At 52.5% G+C, this 15,396-nt stretch overlaps 1 protein-coding gene across 1 annotated transcript in view; it reads left to right on the top strand.

Annotated features, from left to right (window-relative positions):
* Positions 1-1,669: 1,669 nt before the first annotated feature.
* EDRF1 (erythroid differentiation regulatory factor 1) overlaps positions 1,670-15,396 on the top strand; it is a 129,005-nt gene continuing 115,278 nt past the window's right edge. The window contains exon 1 of the mRNA XM_063435076.1: positions 1,670-1,890. Within this exon, the coding sequence (XP_063291146.1) occupies positions 1,813-1,890 (78 nt within the window). The 5' untranslated portion in view covers positions 1,670-1,812. The remainder of the gene's footprint in view (positions 1,891-15,396) is intronic.

The raw sequence follows: 15,396 nt of genomic DNA, 5'->3' as shown, positions 1-15,396 counted from the left end.
TGTGGATCTGGTGATTTCCCCCGCGAGGAAAGTCTTCACCTCCGCCAGCTTGGCCAAAACAGATTGCTGGTCTGTAAATGAAGGTGCCCTGTCAACACCGGGTGAGGAGTGCGTGGATCCTCCGTCGCCATCTTGGCTGCCAGCTCTACCATGCCGGGGTGCGGTAAGGAGGTCCAAAACGGAGCCCCCAGGTTCCGTAGCCCTCTTAGTTTGCTTCTTGGTAGGTCTTTTCTCCATAATTCCGTATTAGAGGAGAGGTAGTCAGTCGAATAAAGGTCGCTTTTGTAGCTTAAAGGTGCCGGTGGAGCGGAGCTCTAGCAAAGCACGACCGGTCTCATCGGCTGTCAGGCCACGCCCCCCTGTTCTTTTTTTTTTTTGTCAATCTTTATTTATTAGAATATTTTTCAAAGTATTAGGTGATACAGAAAGTAGAAATAGAATAGCATTTAAACAACGCATTAAGGTACCTAAGTTCGAGTGACTACATCCTTCAGGGTGCTACCCCCATCTAAGCGTACACATCAGGGGTTAGGCGTCTTCAGTATTTACGTGCGATGGTGGTTGGACTTAATTTTGCATGACCCCTAGTTGTCTAATTTGCTAAGGTTTACTGTGCCTCCTTTGGAGGGTCTAGGGTGTATGGAGGTGTTACAGTCCTATATTTCAGCCTCTGTGTCTCTGTCCTACATCCCAGGGCTCCCCCTTCCTTTTTCCTGTGTTTGTTTGTAGCGTGTCAGGTGTCCTGGTGTAGTGCGGGTCATGTGGATAACCCGTCTTCTTCCGTATGAACTCGTCTGTTCCCTCTACCTATTGTCTGTCATATGCCCCTGAGGGGTGTTATGGATCTGTCTAACCTGTTCATGCATGGTACATTTGCCTCCAGTTTGCGCACCCTGAGATAGTCCACACTATGTGTCCGAGGCGTACCTCGCCCCCTGTACTTTAGGCGCCTAAAGGAGGAGTGAGATGCCGTGCTGGTACCATTGGTCAGATTGTCACTATCAAAGTGTCAGCCATGGATTGAGATATTGAGAAGGCGGATGTACCCTATTAGGTAGGGTCATTATGTTAGTTCCGCTGTAATCTCCTGTTCTGTTAATATCCTTTTATTTACAGGGAGTCGCCTGTGTGTGATTAAAGTTTAATTTACAGAGCAGGAGATAAAAATTTCTAAAGGAAGTTACCATTTGTTTGAAAATTAAAACATTTTGTTCATGTAAGCCTAGTCAGTCACAACCAGGGGAGGTGTGGCTAGGGCTGCATAAACAGAAATATAAGTGAGACTGTAGAGGCACGAGACACCAAAAATGCTTCATTAAAGGGTTACTCCAACCAACATGACCACTTCAGTGATTTGAATTGATCATGGTGGTAGGAGTCAGTATGTGCAGTGTTTCAGTTGAAACTCGTGACACACCGAGATATTTGTAATTATGTGCTGGGAGCTCTCTATTACCCTTCAGTCTAACTACACAGCCTCTCTATCACCCAACAGTCTAACTCCACAGCCTCTCTATCGACCTACTGTCTAACTCCACAGCCTCTCTATCGACCTACTGTCTAACTCCACAGCCTCTCTAGCAACCTCCAGTCTAACTCCACAGCCTCTCTATCACCCAACAGTCTAACTCTATAGCCTCTCTATCCCGCCGCAGTCAGACTCTATTGCCTCTCTATCCAGCAGCATTCTAATGCTGTGAACCCAGGAGGTGGGCGGGGCCATTGCGTCACATCCGGTCTGGGCAGAAGCCGGTCTGGAAGTTTCCAGGTGCTGGCGGAGCTGGGAAGGTGGACGGGGGAAGTGACTGGGACATGGAGCATGAGGACCTCTCTGAGGATGGGGAGCAACGTGCCCCCTCTGAAAGAAAGGACAGCGAGCAATCTGTACAGGTAAAGCGGCTTCCCTGCCAGGACATGACATGGTGTCTCAGCACTGCCTGTACCTTGTGTTTACACAGTGCTGCCAGCAAGCAGGGGCACATTCCAGGACTGTCACACTATGCCAGCATGTAGGGGCACATCCCAGGACTGTCACACTATGCCAGCATGTAGGGGCACATTCCAGGACTGTCACACTATGCCAGCATGTAGGGGCACATTCCAGGACTGTCACACTATGCCAGCATATAGGGGCACATTCCAGGACTGTCACACTATGCCAGCATGTAGGGGCACATCCCAGGACTGTCACACTATGCCAGCATGTAGGGGCACATTCCAGGACTGTCACACTATGCCAGCAAGCAGGGGCACATCCCAGGACTGTCACACTATGCCAGCATGTAGGGGCACATTCCAGGACTGTCACACTATGCCAGCATGTAGGGGCACATTCCAGGACTGTCACACTATGCCAGCATATAGGGGCACATTCCAGGACTGTCACACTATGCCAGCATATAGGGGCACATTCCAGGACTGTCACACTGTGCCAGCATATAGGGGCACATTCCATGACTGTCACACTATGCCAGCATATAGGGGCACATCCCAGGACTGTCACACTATGCCAGTATGTAGGGGCACATTCCAGGACTGTCACACTATGCCAGCATATAGGGGCACATTCCATGACTGTCACACTATGCCAGCATATAGGGGCACATCCCAGGACTGTCACACTATGCCAGCATGTAGGGGCACATTCCAGGACTGTCACACTATGCCAGCATGTAGGGGCACATTCCAGGACTGTCACACTATGCCAGCATGTGGGGGCACATCCCAGGACTGTCACACTATGCCAGTATGTTGGGGCACATTCCAGGACTGTCACACTATGCCAGCATGTAGGGGCACATTCCAGGACTGTCACACTATGCCAGCATATAGGGGCACATTCCAAGATTGTCAAACTATAACAGCATGTAGGGGCACATTCCAGGACTGTCACCGTGCTGCCAGCATATAGGGGCACATTGCAGGACTGTCACACTATGCCAGCATGTAGGGGCACATTGCAGGACTGTCACACTATGCCAGCATGTAGGGGCGCATTCCAAGATTGTCACACTATGCCAGCATGTAGGGGCACATCCCAGGACTGTCACACTATGCCAGCATGTAGGGGCACATTCCAGGACTGTCACACTATGCCAGCAAGCAGGGGCACATCCCAGGACTGTCACACTATGCCAGCATGTAGGGGCACATTCCAGGACTGTCACACTATGCCAGCATATAGGGGCACATTCCAGGACTGTCACACTATGCCAGCATATAGGGGCACATTCCAGGACTGTCACACTATGCCAGCATATAGGGGCACATTCCAGGACTGTCACACTGTGCCAGCATATAGGGGCACATTCCATGACTGTCACACTATGCCAGCATATAGGGGCACATTCCAGGACTGTCACACTATGCCAGCATATAGGGGCACATCCCAGGACTGTCACACTATGCCAGTATGTAGGGGCACATTCCAGGACTGTCACACTATGCCAGCATGTAGGGGCACATTCCAGGACTGTCACACTATGCCAGCATGTAGGGGCACATTCCAGGACTGTCACACTATGCCAGCATGTAGGGGCACATTCCAGGACTGTCACACTATGCCAGCATGTAGGGGCACATTCCAGGACTGTCACACTATGCCAGCATGTAGGGGCACATCCCAGGACTGTCACACTATGCCAGTATGTAGGGGCACATTCCAGGACTGTCACACTATGCCAGCATGTAGGGGCACATTCCAGGACTGTCACACTATGCCAGCATATAGGGGCACATCCCAGGACTGTCACACTATGCCAGTATGTAGGGGCACATTCCAAGATTGTCAAACTATAACAGCATATAGGGGCACATTCCAGGACTGTCACCGTGCTGCCAGCATATAGGGGCACATTCCAGGACTGTCACACTATGCCAGTATGTAGGGGCACATTGCAGGACTGTCACACTATGCCAGCATGTAGGGGCACATTGCAGGACTGTCACACTATGCCAGCATGTAGGGGCACATTCCAAGATTGTCAAACTACGCCAGCATGTAGGGGCACATTCCAGGACTGTCACACTATGCCAGCATGTAGGGGCACATCCCAGGACTGTCACACTATGCCAGTATGTAGGGGCATATTCCAGGACTGTCACACTATGCCAGCATGTAGGGGCACATTCCAGGACTGTCACACTATGCCAGCATGTAGGGGCACATTCCAGGACTGTCACACTATGCCAGTATGTAGGGGCACATTCCAGGACTGTCACACTATGCCAGTATGTAGGGGCACATTCCAGGACTGTCACACTATGCCAGTATGTAGGGGCACATTCCAGGACTGTCACACTATGCCAGCATGTAGGGGCACATTCCAGGACTGTCACACTATGCCAGCATATAGGGGCACATTGCAGGACTGTCACACTATGCCAGCATGTAGGGGCACATTGCAGGACTGTCACACTATGCCAGCATGTAGGGGCACATTCCAAGATTGTCAAACTATGCCAGCATGTAGGGGCACATTCCAGGACTGTCACACTACGCCAGCATGTAGGGGCACATTCCAGGACTGTCACACTACGCCAGCATGTAGGGGCACATTGCAGGACTGTCACAGTGCGGCCAGCATATAGGGGCACATTCCAGGACTGTCACAGTGCTGCCAGCATATAGGGGCACATTGCAGAACTGTCACAGTATGCCAGCATATAGGGGCACATTCCAGGACTGTCACACTATGCCAGCATATAGGGGCACATTCCAGGACTGTCACAGTGTTGCCAGTATATAGGGGCACATTCCAGGACTGTCACAATACTTCCAGTATGTAGGGGCACATCCCAGGTCTGTCACACCATGCCAGCATGTAGGGGCACATTCCAGGACTGTCACACTATGCCAGCATGTAGGGGCACATTCCAGGACTATCACAGTTCTGCCAGCATGTAGGGGCACATCCCAGGACTGTCACACTATGTCAGCATAAAGGGGCACATCCCAGGACTGTCACACTATGTCAGCATAAAGGGGCACATCCCAGGACTGTCACACTATGTCAGCATATAGGGGCACATTCCAGGACTGTCACAGTGCTGCCAGCATGTAGGGGCACATTCCAGGACTGTCACAGTGCTGCCAGAATATAGGGGCACATTCCAGGACTGTCACACTATGCCAGCATATAGGGGCACCTTGCACGACTGTCACACTATGTCAGCATGTAGGGGCACATTCCAGGACTGTCACAGTGCTGCCAGCATGTAGGGGCACATTCCAGGACTGTCACAGTGCTGCCAGCATGTAGGGGCACATTCCAGGACTGTCACACTATGCCAGCATGTAGGGGCACATCCCAGGACTGTCAAACTATGCCAGCATGTAGGGGCACATCCCAGGACTGTCACACTATGCCAGCATGTAGGGGCACATCCCAGGACTGTCACACTATGTCAGCATGTAGGGGCACATCCCAGGACTGTCACAGTGCTGCCAGCATTTAGGGGCACATCCCAGGACTGTCACAGTGCTGCCAGCATATAGCGGCACATTCCAGGACTGTCACACTGTGCCAGCATGTAGGGGCACATCCCAGGACTGTCACACTGTGCCAGCATGTAGGGGCACATTCCAGGACTGTCACACTGTGCCAGCATGTAGGGGCACATTCCAGGACTGTCACAGTGCTGCCAGCATATAGCGGCACATTCCAGGACTGTCACACTGTGCCAGCATGTAGGGGCACATTCCAGGACTGTCACACTATGCCAGCATATAGGGGCACATCCCAGGACTGTCACACTATGCCAGCATATAGGGGCACATCCCAGGACTGTTACACTATGCCAGTATGTAGGGGCACATTCCAGGACTGTCACACTATGCCAGCATATAGGGGCACATTCCAGGACTGTCACAGTGTTGCCAGTATATAGGGGCACATTCCAGGACTGTCACAATACTTCCAGTATGTAGGGGCACATCCCAGGTCTGTCACACCATGCCAGCATGTAGGGGCACATTCCAGGACTGTCACACTATGCCAGCATGTAGGGGCACATTCCAGGACTATCACAGTTCTGCCAGCATGTAGGGGCACATCCCAGGACTGTCACACTATGTCAGCATAAAGGGGCACATCCCAGGACTGTCACACTATGTCAGCATAAAGGGGCACATCCCAGGACTGTCACACTATGTCAGCATATAGGGGCACATTCCAGGACTGTCACAGTGCTGCCAGCATGTAGGGGCACATTCCAGGACTGTCACAGTGCTGCCAGAATATAGGGGCACATTCCAGGACTGTCACACTATGCCAGCATATAGGGGCACCTTGCACGACTGTCACACTATGTCAGCATGTAGGGGCACATTCCAGGACTGTCACAGTGCTGCCAGCATGTAGGGGCACATTCCAGGACTGTCACAGTGCTGCCAGCATGTAGGGGCACATTCCAGGACTGTCACACTATGCCAGCATGTAGGGGCACATCCCAGGACTGTCAAACTATGCCAGCATGTAGGGGCACATCCCAGGACTGTCACACTATGCCAGCATGTAGGGGCACATCCCAGGACTGTCACACTATGTCAGCATGTAGGGGCACATCCCAGGACTGTCACAGTGCTGCCAGCATTTAGGGGCACATCCCAGGACTGTCACAGTGCTGCCAGCATATAGCGGCACATTCCAGGACTGTCACACTGTGCCAGCATGTAGGGGCACATCCCAGGACTGTCACACTGTGCCAGCATGTAGGGGCACATTCCAGGACTGTCACACTGTGCCAGCATGTAGGGGCACATTCCAGGACTGTCACAGTGCTGCCAGCATATAGCGGCACATTCCAGGACTGTCACACTGTGCCAGCATGTAGGGGCACATTCCAGGACTGTCACACTATGCCAGCATATAGGGGCACATCCCAGGACTGTCACACTATGCCAGCATATAGGGGCACATCCCAGGACTGTTACACTATGCCAGTATGTAGGGGCACATTCCAGGACTGTCACACTATGCCAGCATATAGGGGCACATCCCAGGACTGTCACACTATGTCAGCATATAGGGGCACATCCCAGGACTGTCACACTGACAGCATGTAGGGGCACATCCCAGGACTGTCACACTATGACAGCATGTAGGGGCATATTCCAGGACTGTCACACTATGCCAGCATATAGGGGCACATCCCAGGACTGTCACACTATGCCAGCATATAGGGGCACATCCCAGGACTGTCACACTATGTCAGCATATAGGGGCACATCCCAGGACTGTCACACTGACAGCATGTAGGGGCATATTCCAGGACTGTCATACCATGCCAGCATGTAGGGGCACATTCCAGGACTGTCACACTATGCCAGCATATAGGGGCACATTCCAGGACTGTCACACTATGCCAGCATATAGGGGCACATCCCAGGACTGTCACACTATGCCAGCATGTAGGGGCACATCCCAGGACTGTCACACTATGCCAGTATGTAGGGGCACATTCCAGGACTGTCACACTATGCCAATATGTAGGGGCACATTCCAGGACTGTCACACTATGCCAGCATGTAGGGGCACATTCCAGGACTGTCACACTATGCCAGCATGTAGGGGCACATTCCAGGACTGTCACACTATGCCAGTATGTAGGGGCACATTCCAGGACTGTCACACTATGCCAGTATGTAGGGGCACATTCCAGGACTGTCACACTATGCCAGCATGTAGGGGCACATTCCAGGACTGTCACACTATGCCAGCATATAGGGGAACATTCCAAGATTGTCAAACTATAACAGCATGTAGGGGCACATTCCAGGACTGTCACCGTGCTGCCAGCATATAGGGGCACATTGCAGGACTGTCACACTATGCCAGCATGTAGGGGCACATTCCAGGACTGTCACACTATGCCAGCATGTAGGGGCACATTCCAGGACTGTCACACTATGCCAGCATGTAGGGGCACATTCCAGGACTGTCACACTACGCCAGCATGTAGGGGCACATTCCAGGACTGTCACACTACGCCAGCATGTAGGGGCACATTCCAGGACTGTCACACTACGCCAGCATGTAGGGGCACATTCCAGGACTGTCACACTACGCCAGCATGTAGGGGCACATTCCAGGACTGTCACAGTGCGGCCAGCATATAGGGGCACATTCCAGGACTTTCACAGTGCTGCCAGCATATAGGGGCACATTGCAGAACTGTCACAGTATGCCAGCATATAGGGGCACATTCCAGGACTGTCACACTATGCCAGCATATAGGGGCACATTGCAGAACTGTCACAGTATGCCAGCATATAGGGGCACATTCCAGGACTGTCACAGTGTTGCCAGTATATAGGGGCACATTCCAGGACTGTCACAATACTTCCAGTATGTAGGGGCACATCCCAGGTCTGTCACACCATGCCAGCATGTAGGGGCACATTCCAGGACTGTCACACTATGCCAGCATGTAGGGGCACATTCCAGGACTATCACAGTTCTGCCAGCATGTAGGGGCACATTCCAGGACTATCACAGTTCTGCCAGCATGTAGGGGCACATCCCAGGACTGTCACACTATGTCAGCATAAAGGGGCACATCCCAGGACTGTCACACTATGTCAGCATATAGGGGCACATTCCAGGACTGTCACACTATGTCAGCATATAGGGGCACATTCCAGGACTGTCACACTATGTCAGCATATAGGGGCACATTCCAGGACTGTCACAGTGCTGCCAGCATATAGGGGCACATTCCAGGACTGTCACACTATGCCAGCATATAGGGGCACATTCCAGGACTGTCACAGTGCTGCCAGCATGTAGGGGCACATTCCAGGACTGTCACAGTGCTGCCAGCATGTAGGGGCACATTCCAGGACTGTCACAGTGCTGCCAGCATGTAGTGGCACATTCCAGGACTGTCACACTATGCCAGCATGTAGGGGCACATCCCAGGACTGTCACACTATGCCAGCATGTAGGGGCACATTCCAGGACTGTCACACGATGCCAGCATGTAGGGGCACATTCCAGGACTGTCACACTATGCCAGCATGTGGGGTCACATCCAAGGACTGTCACACTATGCCAGTATGTTAGGGCACATTCCAGGACTGTCACACTATGCCAGCATGTAGGGGCACATTCCAGGACTGTCACACTATGCCAGCATATAGGGGCACATTCCAAGATTGTCAAACTATAACAGCATGTAGGGGCACATTCCAGGACTGTCACCGTGCTGCCAGCATATAGGGGCACATTGCAGGACTGTCACACTATGCTAGCATGTAGGGGCACATTGCAGGACTGTCACACTATGCCAGCATGTAGGGGCACATTCCAAGATTGTCACACTATGCCAGCATGTAGGGGCACATTCCAAGATTGTCACACTATGCCAGCATGTAGGGGCACATTCCAGGACTGTCACACTATGCCAGCATATAGGGGCACATTCCAGGACTGTCACACTATGCCAGCATATAGGGGCACATTCCAGGACTGTCACACTGTGCCAGCATATAGGGGCACATTCCATGACTGTCACACTATGCCAGCATATAGGGGCACATTCCAGGACTGTCACACTATGCCAGCATATAGGGGCACATCCCAGGACTGTCACACTATGCCAGTATGTAGGGGCACATTCCAGGACTGTCACACTATGCCAGTATGTAGGGGCACATTCCAGGACTGTCACACTATGCCAGCATGTAGGGGCACATTCCAGGACTGTCACACTATGCCAGCACGTAGGGGCACATCCCAGGACTGTCACACTATGCCAGTATGTAGGGGCACATTCCAGGACTGTCACACTATGCCAGTATGTAGGGGCACATTCCAGGACTGTCACACTATGCCAGCATGTAGGGGCACATTCCAGGACTGTCACACTATGCCAGCATATAGGGGCACATCCCAGGACTGTCACACTATGCCAGTATGTAGGGGCACATTCCAAGATTGTCAAACTATAACAGCATATAGGGGCACATTCCAGGACTGTCACCGTGCTGCCAGCATATAGGGGCACATTCCAGGACTGTCACACTATGCCAGTATGTAGGGGCACATTGCAGGACTGTCACACTATGCCAGCATGTAGGGGCACATTGCAGGACTGTCACACTATGCCAGCATGTAGGGGCACATTCCAAGATTGTCAAACTACGCCAGCATGTAGGGGCACATTCCAGGACTGTCACACTATGCCAGTATGTAGGGGCACATTCCAGGACTGTCACACTATGCCAGCATGTAGGGGCACATTCCAGGACTGTCACACTATACCAGCATGTAGGGGCACATTCCAGGACTGTCACACTATGCCAGTATGTAGGGGCACATTCCAGGACTGTCACACTATGCCAGCATGTAGGGGCACATTCCAGGACTATCACAGTTCTGCCAGCATGTAGGGGCACATCCCAGGACTGTCACACTATGTCAGCATAAAGGGGCACGTCCCAGGACTGTCACATTATGTCAGCATATAGGGGCACATTCCAGGACTGTCACACTATGTCAGCATATAGGGGCACATTCCAGGACTGTCACACTATGTCAGCATATAGGGGCACATTCCAGGACTGTCACAGTGCTGCCAGCATATAGGGGCACATTCCAGGACTGTCACACTATGCCAGCATATAGGGGCACATTCCAGGACTGTCACAGTGCTGCCAGCATGTAGGGGCACATTCCAGGACTGTCACAGTGCTGCCAGCATGTAGGGGCACATTCCAGGACTGTCACAGTGCTGCCAGCATGTAGGGGCACATTCCAGGACTGTCACACTATGCCAGCATGTAGGGGCACATCCCAGGACTGTCACACTATGCCAGCATGTAGGGGCACATTCCAGGACTGTCACACGATGCCAGCATGTAGGGGCACATTCCAGGACTGTCACACTATGCCAGCATGTGGGGGCACATCCAAGGACTGTCACACTATGCCAGTATGTTAGGGCACATTCCAGGACTGTCACACTATGCCAGCATGTAGGGGCACATTCCAGGACTGTCACACTATGCCAGCATATAGGGGCACATTCCAAGATTGTCAAACTATAACAGCATGTAGGGGCACATTCCAGGACTGTCACCGTGCTGCCAGCATATAGGGGCACATTGTAGGACTGTCACACTATGCCAGCATGTAGGGGCACATTGCAGGACTGTCACACTATGCCAGCATGTAGGGGCACATTCCAAGATTGTCACACTATGCCAGCATGTAGGGGCACATTCCAAGATTGTCACACTATGCCAGCATGTAGGGGCACATTCCAGGACTGTCACACTATGCCAGCATATAGGGGCACATTCCAGGACTGTCACACTATGCCAGCATATAGGGGCACATTCCAGGACTGTCACACTGTGCCAGCATATAGGGGCACATTCCAGGACTGTCACACTATGCCAGCATATAGGGGCACATTCCAGGACTGTCACACTATGCCAGCATATAGGGGCACATCCCAGGACTGTCACACTATGCCAGTATGTAGGGGCACATTCCAGGACTGTCACACTATGCCAGTATGTAGGGGCACATTCCAGGACTGTCACACTATGCCAGCATGTAGGGGCACATTCCAGGACTGTCACACTATGCCAGCATGTAGGGGCACATCCCAGGACTGTCACACTATGCCAGTATGTAGGGGCACATTCCAGGACTGTCACACTATGCCAGCATGTAGGGGCACATTCCAGGACTGTCACACTATGCCAGCATATAGGGGCACATCCCAGGACTGTCACACTATGCCAGTATGTAGGGGCACATTCCAAGATTGTCAAACTATAACAGCATATAGGGGCACATTCCAGGACTGTCACCGTGCTGCCAGCATATAGGGGCACATTCCAGGACTGTCACACTATGCCAGTATGTAGGGGCACATTGCAGGACTGTCACACTATGCCAGCATGTAGGGGCACATTGCAGGACTGTCACACTATGCCAGCATGTAGGGGCACATTCCAAGATTGTCAAACTACGCCAGCATGTAGGGGCACATTCCAGGACTGTCACACTATGCCAGCATGTAGGGGCACATCCCAGGACTGTCACACTATGCCAGTATGTAGGGGCACATTCCAGGACTGTCACACTATGCCAGCATGTAGGGGCACATTCCAGGACTGTCTCACTATACCAGCATGTAGGGGCACATTCCAGGACTGTCACACTATGCCAGTATGTAGGGGCACATTCCAGGACTGTCACACTATGCCAGTATGTAGGGGCACATTCCAGGACTGTCACACTATGCCAGTATGTAGGGGCACATTCCAGGACTGTCACACTATGCCAGCATGTAGGGGCACATTCCAGGACTGTCACACTATGCCAGCATATAGGGGCACATTCCAGGACTGTCACACTATGCCAGCATATAGGGGCACATTGCAGGACTGTCACACTATGCCAGCATGTAGGGGCACATTGCAGGACTGTCACACTATGCCAGCATGTAGGGGCACATTCCAAGATTGTCAAACTATGCCAGCATGTAGGGGCACATTCCAGGACTGTCACACTACGCCAGCATGTAGGGGCACATTCCAGGACTGTCACACTACGCCAGCATGTAGGGGCACATTCCAGGACTGTCACACTATGCCAGCATGTAGGGGCACATTGCAGGACTGTCACAGTGCGGCCAGCATATAGGGGCACATTCCAGGACTGTCACAGTGCTGCCAGCATATAGGGGCACATTGCAGGACTGTCACAGTATGCCAGCATATAGGGGCACATTCCAGGACTGTCACACTATGCCAGCATATAGGGGCACATTGCAGAACTGTCACAGTATGCCAGCATATAGGGGCACATTCCAGGACTGTCACAGTGTTGCCAGTATATAGGGGCACATTCCAGGACTGTCACAATACTTCCAGTATGTAGGGGCACATCCCAGGTCTGTCACACCATGCCAGCATGTAGGGGCACATTCCAGGACTGTCACACTATGCCAGCATGTAGGGGCACATTCCAGGACTATCACAGTTCTGCCAGCATGTAGGGGCACATCCCAGGACTGTCACACTATGTCAGCATAAAGGGGCACATCCCAGGACTGTCACACTATGTCAGCATAAAGGGGCACATCCCAGGACTGTCACACTATGTCAGCATATAGGGGCACATTCCAGGACTGTCACAGTGCTGCCAGCATGTAGGGGCACATTCCAGGACTGTCACAGTGCTGCCAGCATATAGGGGCACATTCCAGGACTGTCACACTATGCCAGCATATAGGGGCACCTTGCACGACTGTCACACTATGTCAGCATGTAGGGGCACATTCCAGGACTGTCACAGTGCTGCCAGCATGTAGGGGCACATTCCAGGACTGTCACAGTGCTGCCAGCATGTAGGGGCACATTCCAGGACTGTCACAGTGCTGCCAGCATGTAGGGGCACATTCCAGGACTGTCACACTATGCCAGCATGTAGGGGCACATCCCAGGACTGTCACACTATGCCAGCATGTAGGGGCACATCCCAGGACTGTCACACTATGCCAGCATGTAGGGGCACATCCCAGGACTGTCACACTATGCCAGCATGTAGGGGCACATCCCAGGACTGTCACACTATGCCAGCATGTAGGGGCACATCCCAGGACTGTCACACTATGCCAGCATGTAGGGGCACATCCCAGGACTGTCACACTATGCCAGCATGTAGGGGCACATCCCAGGACTGTCACGCTATGTCAGCATGTAGGGGCACATCCCAGGACTGTCACAGTGCTGCCAGCATTTAGGGGCACATCCCAGGACTGTCACAGTGCTGCCAGCATATAGCGGCACATTCCAGGACTGTCACAATATTGCCAGTATGTAGGGGCACATCCCAGGACTGTCACACTGTGCCAGCATGTAGGGGCACATCCCAGGACTGTCACACTGTGCCAGCATGTAGGGGCACATCCCAGGACTGTCACACTGTGCCAGCATGTAGGGGCACATCCCAGGACTGTCACACTGTGCCAGCATGTAGGGGCACATCCCAGGACTGTCACAGTGCTGCCAGCATATAGCGGCACATTCCAGGACTGTCACAATGCTGCCAGTATGTAGGAGCACATCCCAGGACTGTCACACTCAGCCAGCATGTCGGGGCACATTGCAGGACTGGCACAGTGCTGCTAGCATATAGGGGCACATCCCAGGACTGTCACACTATGCCAGCATATAGGGGCACATTGTAGGACTGTCACACTATGCCAGCATATAGGGGCACATCCCAGGACTGTCACACTATGCCAGTATGTAGGGGCACATCCCAGGACTGTCACACTATGCCAGCATATAGGGGCACATTGCAGGACTGTCACACTGACAGCATGTAGGGGCACATCCCAGGACTGTCACACTATGACAGCATGTAGGGGCATATTCCAGGACTGTCACACTATGCCAGCATATAGGGGCACATCCCAGGACTGTCACACTATGCCAGCATATAGGGGCACATCCCAGGACTGTCACACTATGTCAGCATATAGGGGCACATCCCAGGACTGTCACACTGACAGCATGTAGGGGCATATTCCAGGACTGTCATACCATGCCAGCATGTAGGGGCACATTCCAGGACTGTCACACTATGCCAGCATATAGGGGCACATTCCAGGACTGTCACACTATGCCAGCATATAGGGGCACATCCCAGGACAGTCACACTATGCCAGCATATAGGGGCACATCCCAGGACTGTCACACTATGTCAGCATATAGGGGCACATCCCAGGACTGTCACACTGACAGCATGTAGGGGCATATTCCAGGACTGTCATACCATGCCAGCATATAGGGGCACATCCCAGGACTGTCACACTATGCCAGCATATAGGGGCACATCCCAGGACTGTCACACTGACAGCATGTAGGGGCACATTGCAGGACTGTCACACTGTGCCAGTATGTAGGGGCACATTGCAGGACTGTCACACTCTGCCAGTATGTAGGGGCACATTCCAGGACTGTCACACTATGCCAGTATGTAGGGGCACATTCCAAGATTGTCAAACTATGCCAGCATGTAGGGGCACATTCCAGGACTGTCACACTATGCCAGCATGTAGGGGCACATTCCAAGATTGTCAAACTATGCCAGCATGTAGGGGCACATTCCAGGACTGTCACACTATGCCAGCATGTAGGGGCACATTCCAGGACTATCACAGTGCTGCCAGCATATAGGAGCACATTCCAGGACTGTCACACTATGCCAGCATATAGGGGCACATTGCAGGACTGTCAAACTATGCCAGCATGTAGGGGCAGATTTCAGGACTGTCACACTATGCCAGCATGTAGGGGCACATCCCAGGACTGTCACACTATGCCAGCATGTAGGGGCACATTCCAGGACTGTCACACTATGCCAGCAA

The sequence above is a fragment of the Pelobates fuscus genome, chromosome 10 (assembly GCF_036172605.1).
Source record: "Pelobates fuscus isolate aPelFus1 chromosome 10, aPelFus1.pri, whole genome shotgun sequence".
NCBI lineage: Eukaryota > Metazoa > Chordata > Amphibia > Anura > Pelobatidae > Pelobates > Pelobates fuscus.
This window is presented reverse-complemented; position numbering and strand designations above follow the sequence as displayed.